Source organism: Scardinius erythrophthalmus (genome assembly GCF_964197995.2).
Source record: "Scardinius erythrophthalmus genome assembly, chromosome: 1".
Taxonomy (NCBI): Eukaryota; Metazoa; Chordata; class Actinopteri; order Cypriniformes; family Leuciscidae; genus Scardinius; species Scardinius erythrophthalmus.
The window spans coordinates 55,646,765-55,662,703 of record NC_138221.1 but is presented as its reverse complement, the minus strand read 5'-3'; the positions used below and the strand labels follow the sequence as shown (position 1 = coordinate 55,662,703).

Sequence of the window (15,939 nt, the reverse complement as noted above, 5' to 3'; positions counted from 1 at the left end):
GGGGATATGGGGGGGCGCTTGATAATTAGGGTGAGAAAATGACTGGGTTAAGTGAAGAAAAGATTAAATGATTAAATACCCATTAAGTCTTAATTAGGTCTAACGTAACTCTCTCTTTAAATGTATGAATGAAACAGCAGCCCCAAAATCATCTGGACACTTGAGTCGCAGTTAAAAGTGCATTAGACAATATCATACAAAACAAGTGGCACTGACAAACATATTATGCTTTTGTAGTAACTTTTAATCAATGAGTCCCGAGATGACTTTTAGTGCATGTATTGAAAACGTCAAATGTCTTGGAAAAAGAAAATGCTACTTGGTTTGATATTTTGTTATCTAATGCAATGATATTAATAAATACTAAAATACTTTTTAGTAAAATACTTAAAATAAAATAGTAAAATATAGTTAAAAAATATAAAAACAATATAGTTAAAAAATAGTAAAATACTTTTTTAATATAATTCTAAAAACTTCCCCCTTAAGGTTGTGGTACATGTGTCTTTTTGCTGTGAAATCTTTATTTTTATAAAGTAAATATAATAATATTTTTTTATATTGTTAGTAATATTTCTAGATGAACACTTACTGGACTGAAGCAACATAGGTTTAATTGATTATCAATTGATCATTTTCTAGAAAAAACATGTTAAGATGATATGATACATCAGGCTTTTGAGGAACGTTTATTTGTTCATCTCTCAATCATCATTGTATTGCATTGCAATATGTTTTACCCCCCAAAATTAAAAACTACAGAGCTTCTTCTTACTAAGACATATTATTGGGAGATTTAGGATAAAACATATAAACTGATATTTATATGTCTTTTATGTCTCTTATACTGTTATAAAGAACTCATTGATTTACATTACAAGCCATCATCTTACTTTTTGGTAATATAAATATCAGCAACTGCACCAAATTGCACACTTTTGCTCAGTTTGGGCCTCTGAATAAAAGTGTTTTTTTCCTCCTCGAGTATGATCTTTAGATTCTCATATATCATACTAAATGAGCCATAAAAGCCTGATGTATCAAATGTGATACTCAAAAAAAAACCCGCATATGCATACTTTTTATTTATTTAGATTTTGTCTCAAGGTTCAATAAATTCTTCCAATCAGAAATGTTTTTTTTTTTTCTGATTATTATTTCATGTCAGGCTTTACAAGGGAAAGTACCAAAGATGGTGAAATGGCAGATGTTTCTCCACCTGCAAACACTTCTAAAAAAACCTAATTTTGTTGTTTCTCACAGAAGATTTTACCTGTGTTTCACTAGTTATCTGTCTGCTATCTTCCTCAGACTGTGACTCCCACTGTAAGAGCCCCAAGGGCAAGATGAAGGTCACCATGAAAAAATACTGCAAAAAAGATTTCGGTAAGTAGCTGTTTTTTTAGAAACGCCTGCTGTCTTTTCACTTCACGTCACTAGACATCTTTCTCTGCTAGGTCTATTCTATCTCTCTCTATATATATGTGCTCCCCCTCTCTCATAGCACGGACAGCTTATTCAGAGGCAAAGGTTTATGTTATAGCATCAAAGCGTGTGAACTCAGCAGGTTTCTCCAGATGGACACTCTCAAACTGCCTCGCAGCTTCTAGAGGACAAAGGGGACAGCTGGTTCCTGTTCAAAGCAGAGATTTCACAAGTTTAAATACTAATATAGTTAATATAATAAAGGACTTATAGAAGTTCAAGAATGTAGTTGTAGGTTTTAAGTGGCTCAACAGATTCTTAAAAATCTGGTCAATGCAAGTTTTTTTCGTCTTCTTGTGAAAGTTGTAGTACCACACATGATAAACAGATTACAAAGAAAAAAAATATCTACAAAAAACTCCACATACACTAAATTTCAAACTCTATTCAACTGTAGTAAACCAAAGTAGCTCAACTGGTAGAACAAGGGGTCGGTAAGGTTTGTAAATGTTTTAGGAGTCCCTTCTGCTCACCAAGGCTGCATTTATTTGATGAAAAAACAGTAAAAACTGGAATATGGTGAAATATTATTACCATTTCAAATGTAATTCATTCCTATGATCAAAGCTGAATTTTCAGCATCATTACTCCAGTATTCAGTCAGTGTCACATGATCCTTCATGAATCAGTCTAATATGACGATTTGGTGATCAAAAATTGTTATTATATAGGAAGTTATTTTTGTAAAAATCATTTTACCTTTTTTCTCGATTATCTGATATAGGAAGTTAGAAAGAACAGCTTTTATTTAAAATAGAAATCTTTTGTAATATAATTTATAAATTACGTTACTGTCACTTTTGATCGATTTTATTAATGCTTTCTGGATAAGACCATTACATTCTTAAAGAAAAATTATACTGACTCCAAACTTTTGATATAGTTCTTGGTAGTACATCGATGTCGATGATGACGATACTTTGCACAGCTCATCTATATAGTATATAGTTATACTGGCAAAATGTATATTTGAATGTTATTTTACAATTTTTTGAAGTTTCTCTGGATCGAATTGTCTGTTAAATTCAGAAATGCACATACAAACTATATTTGTTATACTTCACCTTTTATCAGGGCCCAATATAAAGGCTCTTGCATGCATATTCGGTAGAGGCAGAATCTGTCTTTGACTGCACACATGTCCTCTGGCTGTTCGCAGAGATGAGAAAAAGAAAAGATGTTTGATTTCACAGTGTGATATCATAAACTCATTCCTTACTGGCCTCAGGTCTGGAAACACATCTGAGATTTGCGGTGTCCAAGAGTGAGGACTGCACTGCCTCTGCAAAAAAACACTGCCAAGCTAGAAAGAAAAACTAAAATGAAGACAGACAGACACACGTCCTAAAATGGTGCAATGCAGTCCTTTTTCTGTCCTTACTGAAACCGGAAAAATTATAAACAAACATTAGCTAGGTTTCCATCCAAAGCTGAGAAATTAACTTTTAAACATTTGTGAATAACGCAGTGTTTCCATGTGTTCAAGAGAGCAAAATCATAACTTCCTGGGAAATTGGTGCAAAATATCTAATTAAAATGGAAGTTACTGCAATTGCGGAAGAAACTATGGCTCTATTATCCTACTGTACATCATAAATGACTTGCGTCTAAGCGCATAGATGAAACTCAATAAATAAACGCGTCCTGTTATCTTGCATTCGGAGGCTGGTGCTTGTGAACGCAATCATGCAAGACGCTTCTGGGAGGGAATTAAACCAAATTCATACCAACATTTGAGATGCTGTGCAATAAATTGGTCGCTGGTTAGTCAAGTTATCCTATCACATCCACTGTTTAGGCAAAGTCACATGAGTTTTTTTGTTGTGCATGGGAGGATTTATTCAGTAAATATGTTTCCATCTTTTATGGAGTAACGCAATATTGTAACGGATTACTTTTAAAAGTAACTTTCCCCAACACTAGTTAGCATTACATTTTATATTTGAAACTGAAAGTTTAAAGTTGAGTTAAGGTGCAAAACTCGCTGATCATGTTCTCCAGCATGATTTGAAAATGATCTAAAGAGCATCTTGAGCTTCAGTGGAAGTAAAAACATTGTCACAAATTTGCTTATTTGATTAGTGACCTAGAAATAGTGCAGAAGCAACTTTGCTTTCATGTGCAAAGCTTTTTTATTTCCTTAAAGGTACACTGTGTAGGAATTTCTCCCATCTAGTGGTGAAATTGTATTTTGCGTTCAAACGAATAGTGCTCTCTAGCGCCATCTAGTTTTTTCAAATGCGTGTTGCAACTACGGTAGCCGTTGTGTACCAAGAAGCTATAACAACATGTCTTCCAATAGCACTGGAAGTTTAACTATACATGTTCTACTGTTATGCTGCCTATATAATGAATTACACAACCAACTGAACCAAGCATTGAAAAAAAGCTTGTAATTTAGACTGTAACATTGACTTACCTGTCGAGAAGAAAGCAGGCAACTTCAGCGTCCCTTTCAAAGTCTTTCTCCTTCATTAGCTCTTTCCACCTGGGAAAAGCTATCCCGATATTTACCCTCGTTTTTTTAATTCGCCGGTCACGTTTCCTTTTAAATGAATCTTTTTGCTTTTTTGGCGACAAGGATTCCTTCTCCTGTGGCTTGGCATAAGTATGATCCTGCGTTATGAAGTACCGTGCAGTGCAGCCTTTCAAATTTGCCGGGGCAGTGACAAACGCCTCTCACTGATCTCCGTTTCAGCTGGTTTCAGTCACGTGACGCTGGCTCTGAATGAAAACGCGTTGTGGAAACGTGTTGAGGTAGGCTAGTGCTTTTTGTCCCGCTCTGCTATTATAGTTTTTCAAAATGGCGGAATGACATGGAAGCCTCCTTGGACTTACCCGTCCAATGTAAATAAAGATAAGAAATTCTTCGCTTACGAGGATAAGTCAGATCATTGGCAGAGGTAATTTTACACCAATGAGGACATATTTATGAATAAAGACATTGATTTTAGCTAAAAAAATACTTAAAAAACTACACAGTGTACCTTTAAATGAAAAACATTCCAGATTGTCAATGTGGTTTCAGAGTTTTGGACCCCAGCGTATATGAAGGCCTCAGCATGTCTGCAGCATCTAGTACAAACTGAAATGTGAATTTGCGGCTAAAACTATTGCACACAGAATTAGGGTTATAAACACACAGAGAGAAACACACATTTCCAATTTATCCCAATCACACAGGCCATCTAAAGTGCAATTTCCTCATTAATATAGCACCTTATCTATATTAAGATCTCTGTACTTCTCATTACTTTTAAATGACTCATTTACAATCCCTCTCTGCTATCACATTGGTTCCCAAAACATTTTTAGGCATCTCCTGGGGCGAAGCAGATAATATTAATGTAGATAATATCCACAGGTTGAATCAGCAACCACAAAGAGTAACTGAACAATAAAATTAAGCAAAGAAAGAGAGAGAACAAACTATTAATGGCATTGCTGGTCATCTGTAGCTGCTATCGTGCAGGCTGTGATATTAAGTTTCATTCGTTTTTCACTCTCAGCCACAAGTGTTCATACTCGGAGGTTGCTCTCTTAGGGAAGTCATTCATCATGTTGATGTTATATAGGACAGGTAACATTGGCTAAGGCGAGTGTCCTGACTGCAGTATAAATCTCATTGGGTGGGGTGTATGGAGGGGCTAATGGCGTGTTCCCGTTCAACCGGCTCCCATGTGCAAGAGAGATGATTTTTTATGGTAACACTTTAGTTTAGGGTCCTATTCTTACTATCAACTAGCTGCTTATTAGCATGCATATTACTAGGATGTTGGCTATTTATTAGTACTCATAAAGCACATATTAATGCCTTATTTTGCATGACCACACGTCCCTTAATCCACCCCAATACCTAAACTCATCAACTACCTTACTAACTATTAATAAGCAGCAATTAGGAGTTTGTTGAGGCAAAAGTCGTAGTTATGAAATAGTTAGTTAAGCGTGAGAATTAGACACTAAACTGTGACCAATTTTTCTTTTTCACACAACACAACATAAGCAATATTTGCAAGTCTGGCCTAGATTTGTTATGGTCTTATAATGTTTTATTAAAACAGGATCCATTTTTTCTGGCATCCATTGTCTAGCGTTACAGTAGGCCTACGCTGTAAAAAATGACGTGATCAATAATCTATGACAAAATATGTTTTTACATTGCTTTAACTCACCAAAATAAGTTAAGCAATTTTCAACTTTTTTATGCTATACAAGATTCAACTCATTTTTAAAGTTCAGTTTAATGTCATTTAAGTTGAAATGACTTAAACATCTAAGTTGATTGTACTTAAAAATTTAAGGCGGCAACTTTTTATATAAATTACACACCCATATCGGAAACGCAAAATTTGAAGCTTTTAAAAAAGTGTTTTTATTAAGTAAATAGATAAGAATCTTTGGGGTGTGATTGTGTGCAGTTTATGTTGTAGAACAAAATGTCCAAGTATCATCAACATAAGTTTACCACAGACCTTATTTTACTCATAAATTGAAAAACCCCATTCTTAAAACCCATAGGAAAATTTTAAGGGAACTCTCAAATAAGATGTTGGACAAAAGGTTTCCTAGAAAAAATTCGACCTGGGCTGATATAGCACACGACAGACCAGCGACCAGATCAGACCACCTTGTGCAATGACATAGTCTCAGTGAAATTGCAGTGAATGTTTGTATCAAAGAGGTACAAATTGTCTAGAACTCACAGGACATTTAGACTACTGGTCAGTGCTGCTGCATCCAGCTCGACATTTCAGTCCTGGCCTTGGTGAAGTTTTAAATCTGTCCAGTGCTGGCGGATGAGACCGACAGAGAGGCGAGAAAGGAAGAAATACTCCCCGTCGATCCGCTTTTGTTCGGCGTCGCTACGGAGACAGTGGTCCGAAAGGGTCGCATTCTCCTACTCTTGGGTGGGGGGAGAATGACAATGAATCAAAGAACTGTGTGTGTGTGTGTATGGAGCTGCTTAGCATTGCCACACACACACGGCGGAGGCAGCAGTCAGTACCCCGGCGTAAGCGGCTGGGCGTAGGGCGTCCCAGCGGGGAGCTCGCAGGAGCTTCAGTGTGGTAATCAGGCGCACTAATTAGATTAGAGCTCGGCTTGTGTACCGCGTGCGGGTCGTGTTCCAGCACACTGACTGCACACACAGAAAACCAGCGGGACACCTGGCAAATCTAGGGGCCTCTTCCTCTTTTTAAATTCATTTCTCTCCCTCTCTCAATCAGGAGAGAAATCCCTTACCTTCTAACTCTTTTCTTACTCTCTTTCTCTTTGCATTGTCATGAAAGAAAATAAAAGTGGTCTCATCCCATTCAGCTGATCTCATGGAGCTTTGGAGATGGATTGTCTTGCTGGCCTGTGCCGTGTGGCCTCATGCAAAAGAGGGTTTAACTTGCCAGATTAAACAGGCCCTATAGACACTTTAACATAGCCTATTCTTATCTTGTGCATCTTGGCTTGTGGTATGTTTAGCCAATTATTCTATATTATCACCAGGATATGTCAGGATTTTATGCCACATAGTACGTACGTTTGTAAAGAATATAGAAAGGTCAACCATTTTAATTTAACGTTAAGATTTAGATTCAAATGTATTTTTTCTTTTTATATTTTTAATATATGTATATATTAAATCTTTGCAAAAATAAAAATTGACAATTCTTATTTTTTCTTTTATGGAATAGTGCAGAGTTTAGTATAAATCATTTGTCTGTGCACATCTTCAGTTTTATAATAATGTGTCCTCAATCTTTTATCAGAATAACTTCTCTTATGATGTGTTTACTGGCGTGAGGGCGGGACAATCTGTCACTCACATGACATCACAGCAATAGCAAACTACAACCATCCAATCAATTCCATATAGACAAAATCAAGTTTACATTTATTTATTTATTATTTTTCTTGTTCGAAAAGCTGTTTCACTCAAATATACGTCACAATAGGGAAGTAAATACTATTACAACTTCCGTTTCATATCACTAGTAGCCTACATTTCTATTGTCCTGCAGTGTGACAAATATATATTTCCTTTTTTTTTTATACAAATATTCCAGTAGTCCAAATAGTCAGTCAGTTAATTTGCGCTCATAAAGGCAACATGCTTAATGTGATTAACATGCTTAACCACAAAATGTGGTTTAAAGTCATGTTAGATGGACTATGGCATGTCAAACCACAGGTGAAAGCGTTTCTTGTAACTACTCAATTTTATTGCTCAAATTCATCTAAAAACTGCATATTTCATATTTTCATAGGTCACAGGACTTCCTGGAGTTCTCTGTTATTTTTCATTTAAGTCTTATTTAATTTTCATCAATGTTTCATCAATGTTTAAACATTTAATTTATATAAACTTTGTCAACCTAAAATATGTTTTAGATATTTTGGATCATTTAGGATCATTTATGAAGAGGACTTTTGAAGATTGCGATGAGAAATGTTTGAGCTGATATTTACAAATTAGTTTATGTAAATTAGCACTCTTATAGACACTCTTAGAGACACTGTAGATATTGTCCGAAACTCTAAAGGAGACATGCATTTTTCCTTTACTGGTGTCTTTCTTTTTCTCCTTTTAATTTAATTTAAAATTAAATAATTTAATTTCATTGCTGACTAGGAGAATCTGTCTACTAAAAAGATCTCCTTTCTCTTTCCCATTTTCTCTCTATAGCTGCATCATGGTCAGAAACAAAGTTGTCCTACTAACGTATGAACAAAATCTTTAATTTGCCGCAGAAAATAGTATTTCGTAGTACCTGGACAAATCTGGAAAGCGTTTGCCACCCGCATGGTGTATCTGAGGCTCAGTACTGGATTCAGACAGGAAATGTGCCAGTTTGGCAGGGTACGATGAAACCAGTGCCAGTGATCACAGCATTAAAGCGTTGTGCAGAGAGAGAGAAAGATTTGATATATTATAGTAACATACTCTCAATATAAGCTCACTTCATGCAGTATGTGTAAAATAAACAGTGATGACTTCACTTTTAATATATTTTCAGCACAAAGCATTTAGGTTGGTTCTCCTCGTGTTTGTTTGAAAGTCATACAATATAAGCAATGTAGTACACACACACACTGCTATGCGGTTGCTAACCTATTTGTTTAGTTGCTACAGTATGTGGTTGCTAAGGTGTGCTGTCTGGTTTCTAGGATGCTGTTATGTGGTTGCTAAGGTGTATTAGGTTGTTGCCATGATGTTGCTATGTGGGTGCTAAGGTGTTCTATGTGGAGGCCAGGATGATGCTATGCTGCTAATATATTCTGTGTGATTTCAGTTTATTCTTTGTTGTTGCCAGGATGTTGTTATGTGATTGCTAAGGTGTTCTAGGCAGTGTTGGGGGTGACGCATTACAAGTAACTTGAGTTATGTAATCAAATAACTTTTTTCAAGAAACAAGTAAACACATTACAAGTAACTCGAGTTATGTAATCAAATAACTTTTTTCAAGTAGCGCATTACAAGTAGCGCATTACAAGTAACGCATTACAAGTAGCACATTACAAGTAACGCAAGTTACTTAATCAGATTTTTTTCAAGTAACAAGCAACGTGATTACAAGTAACGTGAGTTATGTTATCAGATTATTTTTTCAAGTAAAGTAACGAATTACAAGTAATGCGAGTTACATAATCAGATTTCTTTTTTCAAGTAAAGCAAGTTACGTAATCAGATTACTTTTTTCAAGGAATGCAAGTTACGTAATCAGATTACAGTACTTTTAGTGTAGGTTCAGACTAATGTGAGCAGGCATTCACTCACTCATCTCACTTAACAAATTCAGTATTTCCCAAAATGAAAAACCCTAAATTTAAACTCAGAATATTATGAAAACCTGCAATAATACAATTTTAATTTGATGACATTCTGGCTGCTGACCTTCGATGATCCAATTCAAACATACTAATAAGCACAAATTAGTTTAGTTAAACATTTGTGTTTCATTTTTTTATTCCTGAAGAGTGTTGAACATTCTTCTCCTGTGTCATATTATTCAGTGATCCAGAACGGCAGAACAGCTGAAACAGCCCGTTCTCATACCCAAGACGTCACTTTCAACCATGCTTCAATATCTGATGCTCAAAGCACCCTTTAGCGTCCATATGAGACGCATAACCCTACCACAGACCTAAACCTACCCAACTGAAGCGTCTCATATTGACGCTAAGGGTGCTTTGTGCGTCAGATATTGACGCTTTCGAAAGCGTCAGTTACATGATGCCTAAACCTACCCATAACCGAAGCGTCACAAATGGACGCTAGGGGGTGCTTTGAGCGTCAGATATTGAAGCATGGTTGAAAGTGACAAAAAGTGACGTCTTAGGTATGAGAATGTGTTGGCTGAAAGATTTGTTTGAGCTGCGCCCTCTACTGGACAGGCATACAAATGCATTTCCTTCTGTCTGAGGCTTATTCATTTCACTTTTGGTGTGAAAGTGCCTTAACATTTGCCAAAAATACAGCTTTAAATAAGCAAAATTATTTAAATTAAAATAAGCAAGCCCAGCCTAGGTGAGAAAAAGTAATGCAAAAGTAACATAATGCATAATTTTCCATAAAAAGTAAATAAGAAACGCAAAAGTCACTTTTTAGGGAGTAACGCAATATTGTAATGCATTACTTTCCCAACACTGGTTCTAGGTGATCACAAGGACAATGCTATGTGGTTGCGAACATATTCTAAGTGGTTGCAAGGATTTTTCTATGCAGCTGCAAAGGCGTTCTGGATGGTTTCTAAGTGGTTACTTTTGGAAACAAGCATAAAGAGTCAATTAAGTGTACGGTATGAGTTTCACTTTCAAAATGGAACTTTTTAGGCAATTTTATCAGAAAAAACGAAAATTCTCAATTCTAATACAAGCTGAACACAATTTAGCAAACACCACTAATGAGTCAAAGCAGTTGTTTTCAACCTTTTTTAAATAAGCTCATCAACACATTTTGAGTCAGGTTTCGGCTCGCTGCCGTCTCCCGCTGTGAAGAAACGAGAGCAGGTCAAGAGCGAGACCCGGAGCAGGATTCTCACGCTGCTCTTGGACCGGGCACCGCCGGCCGGGCTCAGATAGCTCATGAGGTCGAAACACATCCGCAATTCTTCTGGCAACTTCTCTGTGGCTGGGATGATAAACAGTGGCCCCCCTCCTCTCTCAGCCGCGCTACCCCCCGCACACCCTTCTTTTCTTTTTATCTCTTGTTATTTGGATGGCGAAGCGGGCTCCGGCCCAGAGAAACACAGGCGATGAATGGAGGGGCTGTGGGAGTGCGTTCTCTCAAATTGGGTGCAATTTGCTCGCAGCCTCCCCCCCTGCTGCTCAATTGGGACATTCCATTCAGCGATCGGGGCGATCCTTGCCTCCCTCTCTAAAGAGAGTGTTCACATTCAAGAGCGCAAAGAAAGAGTGCTAGGAAAGAAAGAGCACTTCCTGTGTCATTTTCACACAATGCTGTAATGGCATATTTCTTAAACATGATGTGCCACTGGTTCACGGGTTACTGGCTGCTGGGTGTGTGTGAGTGTTTCAGGGCAGCACAGCGATGCCTCCCCGTTACACACCGGGTCCATGCTAAATGCGTAATCGAGGTCTTTTCCCCCCCTCTGGGCGTCCTCCCTGTGTGAAAACACTTCATGTCAAGTACAGATTAGCTCGCAATCTGCGAGTCTGATGATAGTTAAAATGCATGACCCCAGGGGATTTCTGCCGACTGGGTTTGTTAGCGGTTACCACATGGGCTGGATGTTAACATCTGATGTAGAACTTTTTATGTTTGCTCCATAGCTGCGGATACCTAGCGTCCGAAATACTGAGAACACATTCAAATCAGATTTTTTTCTTCTTCATTTAAACCTGTAAATAAAGAACATTTTAGGACTTTGAATGATTTTCCTTGGAATAATATTGTATAATTATTTGTTTTTAGTTAAACTAAAATGATTATGATGGTATCATTTTCAATAAAAATTGATTTTGAACAATTAAAAAACAAGGAAAAGTTCAAATACAATTGTTATAAAATCCTAAAACATTCAAAAGTGCTCAGGTAATGTCAATGGAACGACCCATTTCAAGGGTGGTCAGAAATACATATCTTCATATTTACAAGTAAAGCTTCATATAGGTTTTCTATGATTACATAATTCTCATTATTACACTTTTCACAGATAGAGGGACTAATGTATACTCATTCAATAACATTTGTCTGATAATCTTAGATTCTCATTGTTTTTCTATTGTGCATCTGCTGTCACGTTTAACACTTTATTTAAATGTACAGTATTAGATTGTGACTGTTCTGACTGTTCTCGGCCCGCCGGATGTGATATTCTGGCCAATGAGTTCTCCACCCCTCTCTTAAAGTCACATAAAAGCTAAACGTTTCACACAAAAGATAATGAAGAGAGCGGAATGGGCGGGTCTCCATCTTTTCCGTTTTATCATTATCAGGAGATGGAAGGAAAGCATTTCTATGGCAACTTCCATTGTGGTCAAACATCACTTTAAATATACTGTGGTTTTACCAAATGATACTATGGTAACTGTGGCTCAAATTTTATATTGGACAACAAATAATGACTCTTCCTAGTCCCAAAACTTCTAATCTTAGAAAACTAAACTTTTTTTTTGTGTGTGTGTGTGGTTGTGTGTGTGTGTGTGTGTGTGTGTGTGTGTGTGTGTGTGTAAAATTCAAAATTAAATACATTTATTCAATTAAATATATATTTAATTATACTAACCATAATTTGTTATTAATATAATAAAACAAAAATAATTATAAAAATAATATTATATATAAATAATGTAAATATTGTATATCTTTTAAAATGCATTATGATTTTTGTGTGTGTATGTGTTCCTTTCTTTTATTATTTCTCTGTGTATAAAAAAGGATCTGACTATTTATAATACTGTTGCATAATACTGACATATAATTATTTATATATACATATGGATGAATGGATGGACGGACGGATGGACACTGTCAGGCAAAAACCTTGCATCTCCAAAACCATTACTTTTCAGGAAATGGAAAAATACTTAATTAAACATTACTAAACACTGTGTTGTCAAAGTTTATATTGTGGCTTTACATGGTCAGACATTTGCATGTGTCATTATATTATTAATATTTTATCAAAATCAAGCTCAAATAGATTTGTCCAGTGTTTTGTCCCTCATTAGAATGTCCGACTCTAATGAAAATTCACAATTATCTTTTAAAATGTTTTAATCCTGTGTAATATATATATATATATATATATATATATATATATATATATATATATATATATATATATATATATGTTTCGAATTTTCCCTGCTGTCCACAAACCAATTAAAACAGACCTGTGACATATTTTGGGGTCTGAATTAAAAGTGTCCTCATTTTGCTGTTCCCGCTTCTCTCCGCAGCGGTCCAGGTTCACGTACTAAAAGGAGACAAGGCGGGCGAATGGTGGAAATTCACTATCAACATCATATCCGTCTATAAGCAGGGGGGACACCGCATTCGCAGAGGAGACCAGTCCCTGTGGGTCCGCGCTAAAGACGTGGCCTGCAAGTGCCACAAAATTAAACCCGGGAGGAAGTACCTGCTCATGGGCTCTGACGGCGACGACTCCCGCGGTCAGAGCGGTGTGGTGGCGGACAAGGGCAGCCTGCTCATCCCGTGGAAGGACCTGTGGGCCCGTCGGCTTCGGAAATTCCAGCAGCGTGACAAGAGGGGCAAGTGCTAGAGGAGGAAACATAGAGGGATTGAAGAACAGGAGAGAAGGAAAGACAAAATAATGACCCGAGCACCTACAAGTCGGAGCAGATTGATTGACGATTGATCAGAACCGTGGTGAAGGACAACCACTTGTGCAGTTTTGCCTTCCGTCGTTTAGTGGTTTTTTTTGTTTTGTTTTTTTGTTCCCATCAAGATTTTATTTTTTCATATCTTCAATTTTGCAGAATTTGCACCTACTATTAAGTATACATATATGTAAAGTCGTTTATGTGTGATCCTTTATGATTTCTGCCTTTTTCCACAAATATAAAAAGAAACAAGCTACTGAGTCAATGTATCTACATGAACGTTTCACTTCAGAAGAGCGGTGTTGGCAGTCGACATTTCAAAGCGCATACAGTGGGGTCTGAGGGCACATTGAATATCTGGATTTAAAACCTGGAATTATACATAGTTGCAGAAATCTGCACGAAACGGCAAATTTATTATTAAAAATGATTTGACCTGTGGTGCACATTTGACTCACTGGGATGATTTTACTTTCAAAGAAAAGAAAATAAGTGCAAAATAAAAACACTTTCATTATCTCCTTCAGATTTCTGGGCCCCACTGTACAGTTTTTATGAGAATGCAGCATACGTGATTATGAGGGAACTGTAAAGATCTGTTAAGCCAATACATGCCAAAATTAGATATAACATCCTTTACATTCCTTCCTCTCAGATAGAAAATCTGTTGACAATACCTCACTGTTGCTGTTTGGAAGAACTGTGATTGGTTCAAAATTGCACGACACCATAAGGCTTATTTGGTGCCAAAAGCTATGCTGACACTTTTGGCCTTTGATTCTTTGATAACTGTGGTGATCTTTAAAGTGTGAAGTCTACCTTCTCTTCCATAACTAGCTGTAGTATGAGTTTAGATATACAAATAGAGTATGATTTTTTTAAACCACTTTATGATTTTTGATTTGAAAAACAAAAGTGTATTTTCATTATGAACAACACGTTCCCTCTTTACTGCAGACTCCTACTACAGAATAAATCTGAGATTTTCCAGATATTGATAATGCAATAATCACAAAATTCCCCAAAAGTAGATTTGTCATCAGTAAGAGAAATCAGAGAAGCTCAATGTCCTTCAGCATGTCATGATGACTAGAGTTTGATGAAATTTTAATGTTCTAGATACTAAATTTGAGACATACTGTAAGTCATTGCTCATGGATCAAGGATATAACAGAACAATGAACACAAGCCTGAATGGTCTTCATGGCTATGTTGACCAGTGTATGCAAACGTAAGGTTACATCGTACCAAAATAAATAGGATAAAATGACTCTTATTATTTAGGGAAACAAACAATTTTCTGTGTTATCACTTGTGTGGGACCTTTCTTTGCTCTGGTACTTTACTACAGTGATATGCTCTACTGTTTTTGTATAGTTGTATAGTTTTCTTTTTTTTTTGTACAATATTTAGTAGATTATATTCACATGCAATTAACCATTTTTTATTTTATGAATATTCTGAAAATAAGAAAAAGGAATTTTAGATTTTCTTTGTTTACACGAGTTGATAGTGTAGAGAGAGGGATGTACTATGTCTATGTGACATGAAAATATGCGCGCACACACACACACACACATACAAACACACACTTTAACATCCAGTCACTGTCCAGCTCTGAATCTCTGACAGCGACTACGAACTGAAAGTCAGTGGCTTTGATTTATTAAAACTCACAGATTGTCTAGGTCTTTGGAGACAGACACCCTGACCTCACAAGTAGACTTTGACCAGTTTTCCAGACATTTTGGAAAATGACTCTGAACAGATTTTTTTTTTTTTGATGAAGACATTTACAATGTTCATGGTCCTCCTGTATATGATGTTTTACTGTGTACTTTGCAAAAGCTGTGTATTGTCCTGTAATGCATACTAATATATTATGATTCTCATAAATGAACATATTTAATGATACATGAACTCACATGGCTGTGTATTTATTCTTGGTCCCAAATATGATATTTTATATATTACCTCAGTTTTTTTGAGTACAGCCACTAATGACCAATAAAAAAAAAGAAAACTTATAAAAAAGAAAACAATTCTGCAAACTGTATACTTGTAATTATATTCAATTATATTGTGGCACAATAATAAAAAAATCTCCATTAATAGTAGAAAAATCATTTCTAAGATGCAGTTATTTTATTGTATATAATTATAAATGGGTTTGCAATTTATAAACCCCAACATTTTTCATATGGATGAACGTAGTTAAAACAATAATTATATACTTATTTTTATTTCATAATAATATTAATTATTATTATTGCTATAGTAATCGTTATTATATTGAAATTGTTATATAATTTATTATAATATAACATAATGATAAATAATAATATAATAGATTAATAAATATATATATGTGTGTGTGTGTGTTTGTGTTTGTCTGTGTGTGTGTATTTATATAAATAAAATGTATATATATATATATACACAGACACACACATTATATATATATATATATATATATATATATATATATATATATATATATATATATAATACTTGTTATTTATTTATTCAATAGTAGTAGTAATAGAACATCATAAAATTTCAAATGTCCTAGTGATATTATTTTGTTCCCTCATGGCCAGAAAGAGACTACACAGATGAGCACTCTAGGCTAATTTAACAGTACCAACTAAA

At 35.7% G+C, this 15,939-nt stretch overlaps 1 protein-coding gene across 2 annotated transcripts in view; it reads left to right on the top strand.

The window, feature by feature from the left end:
• Positions 1-15,201, top strand: part of ntn1b (netrin 1b) — a 57,515-nt gene extending 42,314 nt beyond the window's left edge. For both annotated transcript variants that reach the window (XM_081377925.1, XM_081377924.1), the window contains exons 6-7: positions 1,312-1,386; positions 12,904-15,201. In XM_081377925.1, the coding sequence (XP_081234051.1) occupies positions 1,312-1,386; positions 12,904-13,226 (398 nt within the window). In that variant the 3' untranslated portion in view covers positions 13,227-15,201. The remainder of the gene's footprint in view (positions 1-1,311; positions 1,387-12,903) is intronic.
• Positions 15,202-15,939: the final 738 nt, after the last annotated feature.